Source organism: Petaurus breviceps, unplaced genomic scaffold, assembly GCF_028583685.1.
Source record: "Petaurus breviceps papuanus isolate PSGF00001 unplaced genomic scaffold, PetGlider_PUasm1.0 140, whole genome shotgun sequence".
Lineage (NCBI taxonomy): Eukaryota > Metazoa > Chordata > Mammalia > Diprotodontia > Petauridae > Petaurus > Petaurus breviceps.
This window is the reverse complement of record NW_027185698.1, coordinates 2,317,839-2,332,434: the sequence shown is the minus strand read 5'-3', so window position 1 is coordinate 2,332,434 and position 14,596 is coordinate 2,317,839. Positions and strand designations below refer to the sequence as shown.

Here is a 14,596-nt window from a genome sequence, read left to right as displayed (position 1 = left end):
GAACTCCATAAAGGAAGAAGCTCCTTATAAGACAGAACATGTCTTAATTATCTTTGTATTTTCCTAGTATAAGTGGTTCATATATATATATACACATATACATATATATGTATATACTTAATAAATGATTGAATGAATTAATGCTTTTATTTTTCTGTGTATCCTGTTTTTAGGGGGTTATTTTTAGTTTTCAACATTCATTTCCACAAGGTTTTGAGTTACAAATTTTCTCCCTGTCTTTCCCCTACCCACCACCCCAAAACAGGGATCCTACTGAATACCCTGTCCCCCAATCTGTTCTCTCTTCTATCCTCCCTCATACTACCTCTGGCTTTCTAATAGGGCTAGATGGATCTCTTTACCCCAGTGCCTATATGTCTTATTTCCCAGTTGCATGTAAAAATAATAATAATAATCATGATGATTATTATTATTTAAACATTTTATTTTAAAACTTTGATTTCCAGATTCTTTCCCTTCTTCCCTCATCACCCACCCCTACTAGGAAAATAAGTAATTTAATATGGGTTGTACATGTGTAGTTACGCAAAACATTTCCATAGTAGATAGATTGTGAAAGACTGACTATATTTCCTTCCATCCTATCCCACCCCCACTTACTCTATTTTCTCCTTTGACCCTGTCCCTTTTCAAAAGTGTTTGCTTCTAATTACCCTCTCCCCCAATCTGCCCTCCCATCTATCATGCCCCCCTCTTATCCTCTTCCCCCCTACTCTCTTGTAGGGTGAGCCTATTTAGTGTGTATGTCATTCCCTCCCTAAGCCAAATTCAATGAGAACAAGGTTGACCCATTCCCTTTTGCCTTCCTATTCGTCCCCTCCATTGTAACCATTTTCCTTTGCCTCTTCTGTATGAGATAGTTTACCCCATTCTGTCTCTCCCCATCTCCTCTCATATTCTTCTCTCACCTCTTAATTTCACCTTTTAAGTTTCATCCCTTTCTATTCAATTGGTCCTGTGCCCTCTATGTATACCTGTAAACATATATAGACATATATATGTGTGTATACATACACACACATATATATTCCCTTCAGCTATCCTCATACTGAGAAAAGTCTCATGAGTTAAAATTATCATTTTTCCATGTAGGCATGTAAGTACCATGTTTCCCCGATAATAAGACACTGTCTTATTAATTTTTTTTGGACAGAAAAATACCAGAGGGCTTATTTTCAGGGGAGGGCTTATTTTAATGAACATTGACAGCAATTTTAATAAACAGGTAAATGTGAACAAAAAAATGTACCTTTATTCAATAAGCAAATCACTGGGGAAGAACAGGATGACACGCTCACTGCTGCAGCTCTGATTGGATGCAGCTCGGAGCGCGGCGTGCATTTCACAGGGGGGGGGACGGTGCATACAGAGGGTACCATAATGTAGCATGTAGTGCAGGGGATCACCTTCACTACAGTAGCAATCTCAGTAGGGCTTATTTTCGGGGGAGGGCTTATTTTAGAGGAATCTTACACAGTAAGGGGAGGGCTTATTTTCGGGACAGGTCTTATTATCAGGGAAACACGGTAGTTCAACTTTGATAAGTTCCTTATGATTTCTCATGCTGTGCTCCCAGTGTGCTGTGATAGACCCTCCCTGTTGGCCTACCAGGCTGCCTTCAGTGGGAGGTTTGTTTCTCTCTGTCACTTTGTGGGTTCTGTAGCTCTAGAACTTGTTTAGAGTCATATTTTACAGGTATTTGAGGTGGTTATGGGGGGAGTGTCCAGAATTTCCTGCTTCTGTGCTGGCATCTTGGCTCCGCCCCTGTATATCCTTAACATGTTTATCACCACTAATTTGTTCAGAGCTTAGAGATGTGGACTGAGTCTATATCATTTGACCTCTGCCATGCTTTTTATAGATTGATGTTTAAACAATGATAGATGTTAAGTTTTTTTTTCCTGGCCTAAAGTTTTAAAAGTTGCCTTCCTTCCTTCCTTCCCTCCCTCCCTCCCTTCCTTCCTCCCTCCCTTTCTTTTTATTTTTTTCTATTCATTCATATATTTTATCTAGATTTTACTAAAGTATTTGACAAAAATCTCATGAATTTTTTTGTATTCCTATACACATTGCCAGGTATTATATTATTCACTTAATATTTTTTTTGCTTTCATTATTTCATATAGTTTACGTAGATTTTTAGCAAAAAATTTTTTTCACACAATCTCATGCATGTTTTTGTGTCCCCAGAATTTAAAAGTGTCTGTCACATAGAAGGCATTTAATAAATGCTTGCTAAATGAATTGAATGAGCAAATGCTCTCCTTATGAAATAGCTAGAGTGATGTGGGCTAGACAACCATTTCCTTCCTTGTCAAAATCACGTTTGTGTCATTAGAATTTTTTCTTGAAACTGTCTGTAATGTAATGCCAAAAGAAAGGCGACTTCCCAGGTTCAAAATACCAGCATAGGTGCTCTCTATTTTATTCAGTGACAAACCAAGAACAGAGAAGATCAAAACATGACATCATTCCAAATTACAGCATTTACTAAGTGTGATTAAATAATCTCCTAGGATTACCCCACCCCAGGACCTTCCAATCATTCAATCAATTACAAAGTCTCTGTTCTAAATACTTCTCCACCCCTAGGCTATACCTTAATTAAGTCCACCACAAAACCCCTCTTCTCAAATGGAGATTAGTTTCCAAACATAAGGTGAAAAGTTCCCCACCCCTGGATCACAATTGAATCTACCCCAGAGTTACATCAAGTTTAAACACAGCACTTAATACCCAAATGGAGGTCTTTTCTTCATCTTGACACGAGGCAAGTTCTCAGCAATCTTAGTTCCTGGGGAGACAAGGCTTAGCAAAGCCATAAGATACATTGCCAGTCCCTTCATGAATTTATCCTCTGTCTGTAGAACAGTCCTAGAACCCCTGAACACATTAGCAAAGCCCTCTCCCAGGATTTCTGTAAACATACAACAAGAAAATCCTTCTTCAGGGCTTCTGAACCAACAGAAAGGCTCCCAGACCCCTGCAACAACAGCACTGTCCTTCACCAGTGGACAGTATTCACTCTGTCTGCAGGACAGTCTCCAGACCCCTGCAACAACAGCACTGTCCCTCACCAGTGGACAGTATTCACTCTCTGTCTGCAGGACAATCTCAGGGCTTCTTAACCAAATGCCAGGTTCCAGGACTTCTTCAACAGGACTGTCTTTCACCAGTGGACAAATCTGGCAAAATAACATCAAAACAGACAGACAAAGTACCAGCAAAACAGCCATGTCTCCTCAGTCCTTGGCAGCTCAGGGGGCAGGTCTCAAAAGTCCAGGGCAATTCAAAGCGGCCACCAGCAATTCTCTTAGCCTCTCTCTCTCCCCACGAGGTGCTGCTTCCAAAAAGATCTTCCGCCTCTCTCTAGTGTCTCTCCAAATCTACATCACCAGCTCCTCCCAGTTCAGGACTTTCTTTTCACATCAACAAGCCCATCCCACAGGTGGGATTAACAAGCTCTGGGTTTTAACACAATCAATTTGAAAACCAAGCCAATACAGGGGAATCTTTAATTGCCATTACTATCACACTGTCCTGGGTTTCTTGGGTTGACTTTTAGGCCATACAGTTATACTTGTTCTCTTGTTGAATTCTTTTAACTCTTCTCACCAAAATTGAGAGTATGTGTCAGACTCTATGCCGTTTTCCCATCCTTCTGCATCATAAAATCCAAGATATTTTGATTATTTCATCCTAAGGTTCCTATCATTTCACCTTCTGCAGCTAGTTCTTTATTATTGGTTACACTTTGGTCTAAAATAGCAATTCCTCCCCCCCCCCTTTTTTTTTTTTTAACAAGACTGAGATTATCAGAGTCATATCAGGGCTTTGTCAGCTATGGTACTTTTAGCAGAGGACTGCAATAGATATTTGAATAGTCCTAGGCCTGCATCACTGAATCAATTCTGCATATCATAGTTCAGTAAATGTATGTGTCTCCATTGACTACAGCCCTTTATAGCGATAACCTTTAAAAATGATGACTTGTATCTTGCATTTTCTAACATTTTCAGAACACATTATTTTGTACCCTCCTGTGGTATCTGGTGGGTGCCAAGCAGTCTTGTGTTATTTGAGTCTGCTTCCCTTTGTATTTGAAGGTCTTTCTTATGTTTGCTTATAGAATTTGTTATTGGATTCATTAAATTTAAGTACTGTATGTCTTGGAGTTTGCAGCATTAGGTTTTTTTTTAGTGGAAGAGATGTGGATTCTTTTAATTGATACTTTATTTTCTGTGTTCAAATGTTTTGGGCAGTTTTCTCACATTATTTCTAGCTTTATAGTGTCTAAGTTTTTTTGACACATTATTCTGGGACACATACAATCCTTAAATTGTATCTATATGTTCCATTCTGTCTTTGATAACAGTATGTTTTGCTTATCTAGAGTCCATGGGCTCTTTTTTAATATTATTCCTTTTTATGTTTCTTCTGTGTTAGCCTTCACTTATGTATAATTGTATGTCCCATTAGTTGTTCTCCCTTTTGTTTATTTGGTTCAGTTTGCCACTGTGGATTCAAGGTTTTCTTTTCTATCAATTATTTCTGCTATTCAGGATACATACATTCTGCCTTTGTAATTCTTATTTCTCTCTTGAAACATTTGGGAACCTTGTGCTGTGGCTGCATGCTGTCTTTGGAATCTACAGGGTCCTCTGCCTTATCAGGCCTTGATTAATTTCCTTTGTCTTGAGTACCATTTCTGAATTTTTTTTCCCCTCACTCCTTTATCAGGCACATAGAACACAGAATTAGGATAAGGAGAAGATAGTGAGCTCCTGAGGTTCAGTAGAAATTTTGGTCAAGCTCATATTTATTATGTCTTTTTTTAGAGGACAATGATAAGAGAGCATTTTTAGATGGAATCTCAATTGTGTTATTGTGTATACGTGCATGCACTCTAGTATTTATTACCAAATATTCTGGACCTATTTGTGAGTATTATTTAAAATTATCAGCATGGGTACACTGAGATCCTGACCCCTTGTTTTAAGAAATTATTTAATAATGTACCAGTTGGCTCCAAAAATCACTTGCTTAGTATTCCAGAGATTTTTAAAACCTCATTCTCCCTTTTATGGCACAGGGTTTCACCCTTCCTGGGTGCTTTTGAGTGGAACAGATTGTTCTGTGCCAACAGTAATCTTCCTGAGCTATGCATGTGCCTAAATTGAAGAAAAATCACCAGCTATCAGTGCTTCTGCAAGGGAGGGGAGATGACTTTGGAATATAGCCAAGCACATCTTTCCTAGTCTATTCTTGAAAATCTTAAGAGATTGTCTATTGGGAAGACTCCGCTCTTGGCATTCTTTCTGACCTTGGCAGTCTTTATGTTGCCTGTTTTGTCATCTAGGTGGTGGGATTTGTTGTGTTTTTTTGGATATGAGAGTTGCCCCTTCAAATTATTCATTCTTCCTTCACATGAAAGGAGTTAATTAAAGACCACTATGTTTTGTGGTCTGTTTTTATGCTAATCTGTTCTCAAGGCATCATAAATTTGCAGTTAATGTGATTTTGTGTGTGTGTGTGTGTGTCTCTGTGTATTCTTTCTTTGTGTCCTTTGATGTAAAAATAAAGAGCTCTTTGCTGGTATCAAAATCAGACATGTAGGGATTCCAAACAGTATTAAGAACAAGGACTGGACAAGAGGTGGGAACAGCTTGTAAAATGTACTCTTGAAGAGACAGAGTCAGTAACTGGAAAGATTCATATGACTTGCTGATAACATGATTTTTGCTTTGCTGAAAAGTGGCAAAGTACCATTTTTTTCATCTTTTCCTCCTCCCCTTCTTCCTTCTCCTCCCTCTCCCCTTTTCTCCCCTTCTCTTTTTCCCTTCCCCCTCCCTTTCCTTCCCTTCCTCATTTCATTCTCTTCTTGTTTTCTCTTCTCTCTTTCCTTTTCTTTCATTACTTTCTATCATGCAGAAAGCCTTCATCAGATATAAAAGTCTTGCCAGCATTTTAAAGGGAGAGAACGTGAGAGGTTGCTTTTTCCAAGGTCCAAGATGAGTCACTGCAAAGCTAGGAATAAAATCTCATAGGACTGTCTTGTGGTCTGGACTGTGTCCAGAGTCCCTCCTATAATGTAGCATTTTATTGGCCTCCAGTGGATGCATATTGGATAATACAAAGTACATAATACACTCACAGAATACTTGCCATACTATTCCTAGAATGTACCAAAATTCTGATTATTTGTGGTTTTTTTAGGCTTAGTTTTCTTCAGAAAATGGTTTAAAAAATATACCTGAGATATGTCTGTCGGAAACATTTTTCTACAAAGTTAAAAAAAAATGGAAGAATTTATTATAACTTTTATAACAGATATTTGTCGTTAAATTAACCATGACATTAATTTTTGGAGAAAAACAATTTGATATACCCTGGGTCCTCAGGAAATTGAGGTTTAAGACGGCAAAACTTTTTTTTTCCTGTTAGACTAGTCCCCCCAGTATATAGATCGCTCTTTCACTTGACTTTGAAAAGTTCCTGGCTATTTTTGTTTCCTTTTCCTAACAACATAACTTACTGGACTTCTAGAGAGGAGTTTTTTAATTGGAATGAACTTCTTCAGTATTTTAGGGGAAAAAATGCTTTCATTAGTGTGAGTTCTTCTCATATGGGTGTGGATTGAAACCCATCTACACTTTCTTATCTGATACCAGAATTGCCCTTGAGTTTTTTTGGATCCCCTATGCAAGATGCTTGGGAGCCACCTTCTTGAGCTTTTAACATTTCTGTAGTACCAATCCAGGACTCAGTTTCCCATCTGTCATCCCTCTCATTATGAGACTAGCCCCACTTTTCTGATTGTATGTTTTCTGAATGGCATCTTATTGTTGTGGACCAAGCCATTGCTGGTAGAATGTGCCTACCATATGTCTCTCTGTTTCCCTAATTTTATTTTCTTAATGGGAATTTAAAAAAATGGACACAAGTATCAGTATGGTTTTCCTCTTACATAATGGCAACAGAAAGCCCTTCCTTGAAAAACTTAAGTTTTGTTAGCTTACGTGACTTTGCTGTTTATGAAGAGAGTAGATGGAAGCCTAAATAATGCAGTATTTTCCCTCCACTATGGTTTGGCAATGTATCATCTAAGTTATTTCACAGATGGCAGAAGTGTTTATTTCACTAATGTGATGTGTATTATTAATGTTTCCATTCATCTTATGTATTACTGTATATTCATGTTTATTTCTGCATCATCCTTGGAAATGTCTGATTGTAATTTCATGCTGAGAAGAGATTTAACAGATGTAGAGATGACAGCCTTGGCATAGCATATCCCCTCAGCCTTTTGATCAGTATTTTCCTTTAAGTGCAAAGCAAATGGTGCTTATGAAATTGAGTTTTCTCTTGGTGAAGTAGTCCTTGGGATTGTTCCCCAAAGTGACCAAAGGTCTTACTGGTAAGGTCTCTTAGTTCCTGATTGTGATCTCCTCCTGCTCCGGGTAGGCAGACCACTCCACTGTAAGGAAATAGAGAACAGAACAGTAAAATCCAATCATCCTAGGAGAAGAAAAGGAGAAATCGTTTGGAACCAAATAGGTATTTTAAGATATTTTAGTTTGTTCTTAGAATGCTCATTTGGGACTCTTAAACCTCTATGTAATGAAGGAAGAATCATTATGGAGGTTTTTCTGGAAAACTATACCATCAGTAGTTGAATTCTTAGTGTTTATGTAATGTAATGGTAAGCCAGGGGATAACAGAATAATCTTTCTGAGGTAAATATACTCTCATCCCAGCTGTAAGAATGACTTACTTGCCTCATAGGGCAAAGGAGTTCCCAAATCCTGACACATACAATACTTGTATTTTCCATGGAAAGAAGACTGGAATAAGGAAATACAGAACTTTCTAAATCCCTCTCCTCCTTTTTCCTTCCTTTCTTCCCTCCTCCCCTTTTCCCCAGGTTTTTTTCCCCCAGTGAACAATGAGCTTAAAAAAAGTTTTAAAGTTGAGCATTTGAGGAGAGCATATTTAGTTACATCTATGCATTTTCTTTACATTGGAGGTTCTAAATAGTAAATGTAGTGAAATATAAGATCTAAATTCCTTATGTTTTCCCCCAGGTGCCTGAGATCATTAGCTCCATTAGACAAGCTGGGAAGATTGCTCGGCAGGAAGAATTTCATTCTCAGTCTGAATTTGATGATACTTTTGCCAAGAAGTTTGAAGTACTATTCTGTGGACGAGTGACTGTGGCTCACAAAAAGGCCCCTCCAGCACTAATCGATGAATGTATTGAGAAATTTAATCATGTTAGCTGCAGCCGAAAAGCTGAGTTGGACTTGCTGTCCCAGAATTCTGAAGCTCTAAATACTATGGGAGGGTTTTCCTTAACTGATAAGTTCCGATCTGTCTTCCAGCCAGGAGGCAATGTGGAACAGGACAGAAAACCGATTAGGAAATCTTTCTCCCAACCTGGACTACGTTCTTTGGCTTTTAGGAAGGAGTTTCAAGATACAGGCCACAGAAGTAGTAGTTTTTTTGGTGGCTCTTTTGAGGAAAATGACATTCAAAGCCATCTGATCAGTGGACATAATATCGTACAACCAACAGACATCGAAGAGAATCGGACTATGTTATTCACGGTAAAGTTATATAGTGAATCCTACTCATCCTCAGCCTTTAGTTATGAGATTCAAAGTAAATTTTCATAAATGGAAGAAGTATCTTAGTGAATTGTTGCAGCAGTTAATTGGATATAAGTGCATATGTTTTAACGTAACCCCTTTCCTTCTCAAGATAAAATCTCCTTCCCTTATAAACCTTTAAAAACTTCCAGGTGAGACATTTGAGAGTCTAGTTAGCATTTCCCGAGGTTAAGTATGATTTTTATCTTGTATTCATGGGAATATAAAATCACTTTTTTTCCTCTGTGGTTACAAAGTCAGCTTTATAAAGTCAAAAGACCGATCTCATATCTTAGAATAATGTAAAATATTTTATTTCAAATGAAAAAAGGAACAAATTTTTATTTAAATGGATTTCATCCAACTAGTAAGTTACAGAAAAAAGTATTCTAGGTTGAGAAATATAGGTCATATTAGTTGTTTTTTAGATGTAGCCAACTCTTGATCATGTGGAATTACTTAGTATAGAGATAATGCAAATAATTTAAATATACCTTTAATCCCCCAAACATATATATATATATATATATTTTGCATCAGATCCAATTTATCCCTTTAACAATGTTGGTGAATTACATTAAAAGAAATAAATGAAGAAAATATCTCTTGGGACACCTTGATACTAGGGTAGGCCCAAAAGTATTGGCTCTGGAGTTGGCCTCTATTGGTTTGGAACTACTGGGATTTCATAATTTAGTGGAAAGTGACCCAGTTTTGAAATCACAGGACCTAGGTTGAATTTTTTTTACCTTTGATGTTTGCTTTGTTCAAACTTTGCTTAGCTTCCTCATCTGGATGTAGTGGATAGAGTGTTAGATAGATCCCAGTTCAAATGTGGCCTCAGATTCTTATTAACTGGGCAAGTCACTTGACATCTGTTTATCTCAATTCCTCAAATGTAAAATGGGGATAATAAAAGCACCTACCTTGAAGGGTTGTTGAGAGGGTAAAATGAGATGATATTTGTAAAAAGGCACTAGAGTTCCTGGCACCTACTTATTTAAATGTCTGTTCTATTCCCACTGTAAAATATTGACTAGGTGACCTTTGAACTCTCCCCTAGATATGTGTGTGTGTGAGTAAATAAAATTTATATATATATATAAATATATATTGTTATATTTATATATATTTTTATTATAAAATATATATTATCCTGGAAGTTGAAGGTTCTCATACATATTTTGAACCAGCATGTTAATAGCTTCAGTCTGAGTGAGGACAATCAGAATGAACCTTCTTTGTCTTAGACTCATCCCTTACTGGACCTACGTACTATGTACTACAGGGGGGACACCTAACTAAGTTGGGAGATGTGAGGGATTGTTTGATATCCTCTGTTATTTATTTCAGTGTTGATGGAATATCTTTTTCTAGGGCTACAAAGAAATGACAAAATTACTCGTTTGAGTTTTTGGTAAAAAAAAAAAGTTAAAACTATTTTTGTGAGTAAAAGGGGTACACTTGAATCATATGGAAAATTTGTTTGTATTAAACACCTTTGCATTCATTCAAGAAGCATATATTAAACACTTAGTATTTGCTAGTCACTACAGAGGCAAAAATGAAACATTTCTTGACCTTAAGGTGCTTACATTTTTTGGGGGAAAAGCATGTATACCAGTAAGTAAATTTAAAAAAATTTACACATAATATATTAATGTAAAGGAATTTCAGGGCTAGGAGGGAAGAATACTCATAATTCAGGAGAAGCCTTCTTTAGGAATCAACACTTCACCTGCAATGTTAAAGAAGCCAGTGATTCTAAGAGGTCAGTTCTTAGGCATGAAGGGGACAACCTGAGCAAAGGCATGGAGATAGAAGATGGAAGGTGGAATATCGAAGAAATATTTAATAGGTGGCGGCTAGGTGGCACAGTGAATAGAGCACCAGCCCTGAGTCAGGAGGAACTGAGTTCAAATCTGGCCTCAGACACTTAACACAAAAACTAGCTGTGTGACCTTGGGCAAGTCAATTAACCCCAATTGCCCTCCAAAAAGCAAAAAAAATTTTTTTTAAGAAATATTAAATATTAAAGAATGTATGATGGGCTACAGCATAAGAGCCAGATGATGAAAGGCTTTAATTAGCACACAGAGCAGTATTTTATAATAGACATGCTGTGAGACATGGCTGTCTTTTGGTGTTTTTTATGCTTATGCCTCTTATCAGCAAATAGGGCATGATTATGATGTTTTTGACGTTCTTAACAGTATTCGTTGCTTATTTATTTGTAGCACATTGATTGAAGAAATCTGAGTTATTTAATGACTTTTTAGCAATTGGAGGCAGTTAGATGGCTCAGTGAATAGAACATCCAGAGTCAAGGAAGACCTGGGTTCAAATGTGACCTCAGATACTCACTAGGTGTGTGACTCTGGGCAAGTCATTTAATCTGTTTGCCTTAATCTACTGGAAAAGGAAATGGCAAACCATTCCAGTATCTTTACCAAGAAAATCCCATGGACAGTAATGGTGTGCTACGTTCCATAAGGTCACAAAGAGTCAGATATGACTGAACGGCTGAACAACAATATTGTTAACAATTATTAGAAGACTGTAAGTAGCAGCAGTTTAGAATATTTGAAAATCCAACAAAAATATAGCTTTTTTCTCTTTCTCTCTCTCCCTTCCTCCCTTCCTTCCAGATTGGCCAGTCAGAAGTTTACCTCATCAGTCCTGACACCAAAAAAATAGCATTGGAGAAAAACTTTAAGGAGATTTCCTTTTGCTCTCAGGTAAGTAGACATCACTAATTCATTCTTCTGTCGTCAGTGTGTTTTGTATTGAAATTGTTTCTAATATGATTCATACACAAGTCTGTAAGAGGAGAAAAGACTATTTCTATGTCTACAAATTCTGTGGTCTACTCCTGATTTATGATGGGAAATTGTATGGTGGTTTGAGATTTATTAGGGGAGGTTAAAAGGATAGGGTTATTCGTTTCTTGTTTTTTTTCCTGCTCAGCTTCTTTGAAGAAGAATGTTCAGTTGTAATTCTAAGTAGCAGTAAGCTTTAATTGCTCCTACTGAGAACAAAAATATTAAAGAAAATGAATTCCTTTTTTGGGGATACTTTTAGTATTTTTTCATAATGATTATTTCCAAGGTTTTCATCTGTAAAGGTCCCTTTAGTATCAGATCACATTTTATAAACCTTCCTTTTTATTCATATTTCCTTTGCTGCTTCTACACTAGTCATTGTTTTTATGTTTAATCTCTTTCTACACTATTTTGTGTTTGTTCCTCATTGATAACTCTCCTCCATCCATGCTTATGAGTGTTTGGCTCATCACCTCCCAGATTTAGGAGAAGGGGAAGAAAAGGGTGATGACCAGGTTCTGAGGGTGTTGTTTACTTGTATCTTACTGGTTTCATTGTAATTGTCTTGGTGAGTATGATTCCTTCAGCCTCCTACTTTAGCATCCTGTATACCTAGTTCAGATTTCACAGATAAGAAACCCTGAGATAAATGTTTTATCTTCTTCCATACATTGGGTTGGATTGTCGCTTGAACAGAGTTTGTGAGTCACAGAGATCATAAGCTAGGAAATAAAATAATAGAATTTTAGAGCAAGAAGTAACCTGTAGAGGTCATCCTGTGCAGTGCCTTCATTTTGATTGGATATGGAGGGTGGGGTAATAAAGAAGAGTTAAAGAATCATGTATCACTTCAAGGTTTGAATCCTAGTGTCTGGAAGGATGGGGTTTCCTTAAATAGAGAGAGGGAAATTAGGAGACACTGATTCATTGAGAAATTACTGTTGTTTTTTAAATACCATATTCCTTTTTTTTTTTTTTTTAAAGCAATCGGGTTAAGTAACTTGCTCAAGGTTACACGGCCAGTTATTTCTGGCTGTGGTGCTGAGTGTCTGAGCCCAGATTTGATCCAGGTCATCCCGACACTGGAGCTGGTGCTCTTACTCGCTGAGCCACCTGGCCGCCCCTAAGCAATTGGGGTTAAGTAACTTGCTTGAGGTTACACGGCCAGGTGTTTCTGGGTGGGTGCTAAGTGTGTCTGAGCCCAGGATTCGATCTCCAGGTCATTCCAACACTGGAGCCGGTGCTCTTACTCGCTGTGCTACCTGGCCGCCCCTAAATAACCATATTCTTACAAAAATATGTATACCTTAAATACAGTAAAATTCTTTGAACGACTAAAAATGGAACCGTTGACTTGTTATTCATTATAAACATAATATAAATAGGCGTTTTTCTTTTTTTGTTTCGTTTTTTATTTTTTTATTATTTATCATTTATTAATTTCATGTTTTATTTTTGCCAGTATTTTTTGTTTTTACATATAAAAACACTTTTTAAACATTTATTTTTAAAACTTTTGAGTTCTGAATTCTCTCCATTTCCCCCTCCCTATCCCCACTCTCTCATTGAGAAGGCTAGCGATTTGATACATGCTTGTTTTATTTCTTAAGTTCAGAATAAAACAAATAAAAATTTTTAAAGAAGAAAGGGTGGTGGAAGACATGCCATGAGCAGCTTGAGGAGCTGCCGCAAAGAGTGTAACATTGAATTAGGGAGGAGCAGAATCAGGGGTATCCTGGTTAAATGTTTAACAGCCAGCTCTTGGGGCGGGAATTGTATATGACACACTTTAAAGTACTGTATTACTGACATTTTCTTCACCATTTTTATTAAAACTACACAATAAATAAAATAATAAATCAAGCCCTGATTTGTTACGTTTACTGATTGACCTGAACCTTTTGGAGCTGCCTCGAGCCCACCCCTCTAGAATGATTGCCTTGCTGCAGTGAGGGCCCAATTGATATTACTTAACATAATACTTTATATAAAGCTTTCTACAGTTCTTCATATTCATGATTTCTTATCGGAATATGCCATTACATTGCACTTAGCTGTGCTTCAGTCATTGGAAATATTTAAAAATTTTTCTATTTATAAATAAAGCTTCTGTGAATATTAGAAAAAAAGAAATCAAGAAACATGGGTTTTGAGGGAAAGGTAATAAGTTTCATTTGGACTTTTGTTTGAGATGTCTATGGGAATTCCAGATGGAGATGTTCAGCAGGTGGTTGCTAACGAAAGACTGGAGTTTAAGAGAAAGATTGTAGATTAAATAGTTGTCTGCATTGAGATGATAATTGATCTCATGGGAGCTGGTGGGCATCACCAGAAGAGAGAATAGAGTTCTTAGTCCATAGTTGGACAACTTCTCTAGTTAGGAGAAGGAAGAAGGATTATTATGATCGTGCAAAGGAAACTGAGAAGGAGTGGCTAGTTGTATGGAAGAAGAACAAGGAGGGAAAATGTCAGGAAAGCCAAGGGAGAAGAGACTGGTCAGCTAGGATATGGTTAACAGTATTAGAAACTGCAGCAAGTTCTAGGAGGATGAAAACTGAGGATATCTGAAAAAATGATGTATTTTTTTTTTTTTGGAGGGCAATTGGGGTTAAGTAACTTACCCAAGGTTACACGGCTAGTTTGTGTGTGTGTGTGTGTGTGTTAAGTGTCTGAGGCCAGAACCAAACTCGGGTCCTTCTGACTCCGGGACCGGTGCTTTATTCACTGCGCCACCTAGCCGCCCCAATGTTGTTGTATTTAGCAGCGAGGAGATCATTGACCACCTTGGAGAGTTTCAATTTAGTGTTGGAAATGGAAGCCAGATGGCAAGGGTGAGAGTTGAGGAACCAGAGACACAGTGTAGAGTATAGATGCCTTTTTTTTTTGGTGTTTTTGTTTGTTTTGGAGGGGGGAAGGCAAGGCAGTTGGGTTAAGTGACTTGCCCAAGGTCACACAGCTAGTATGTCAAGTGTCTGAAGTCAGATTTGAACATGGGTCCCCCTGACTCCAGGACCGATGCTCTATTCATTGCATCACCTAGCTGCCCCCATGTAGATGCCATTTTCTAGAAGTTTGACTGTGAAAGGGAAGGGTATACGATGACAG

General features: G+C 37.5%; 1 protein-coding gene across 8 annotated transcripts in view; it reads left to right on the top strand.

Moving 5' to 3' along the window:
• The window catches only part of TBC1D1 (TBC1 domain family member 1), a 318,238-nt gene that overhangs the window by 123,482 nt on the left and 180,160 nt on the right, over positions 1 to 14,596 (top strand). For all 8 annotated transcript variants that reach the window (XM_069068580.1, XM_069068572.1, XM_069068589.1 and 5 more), the window contains 2 exons: positions 8,106 to 8,627; positions 11,318 to 11,407. In XM_069068580.1, coding sequence (XP_068924681.1) covers positions 8,106 to 8,627; positions 11,318 to 11,407 — 612 coding nt within the window. The remainder of the gene's footprint in view (positions 1 to 8,105; positions 8,628 to 11,317; positions 11,408 to 14,596) is intronic.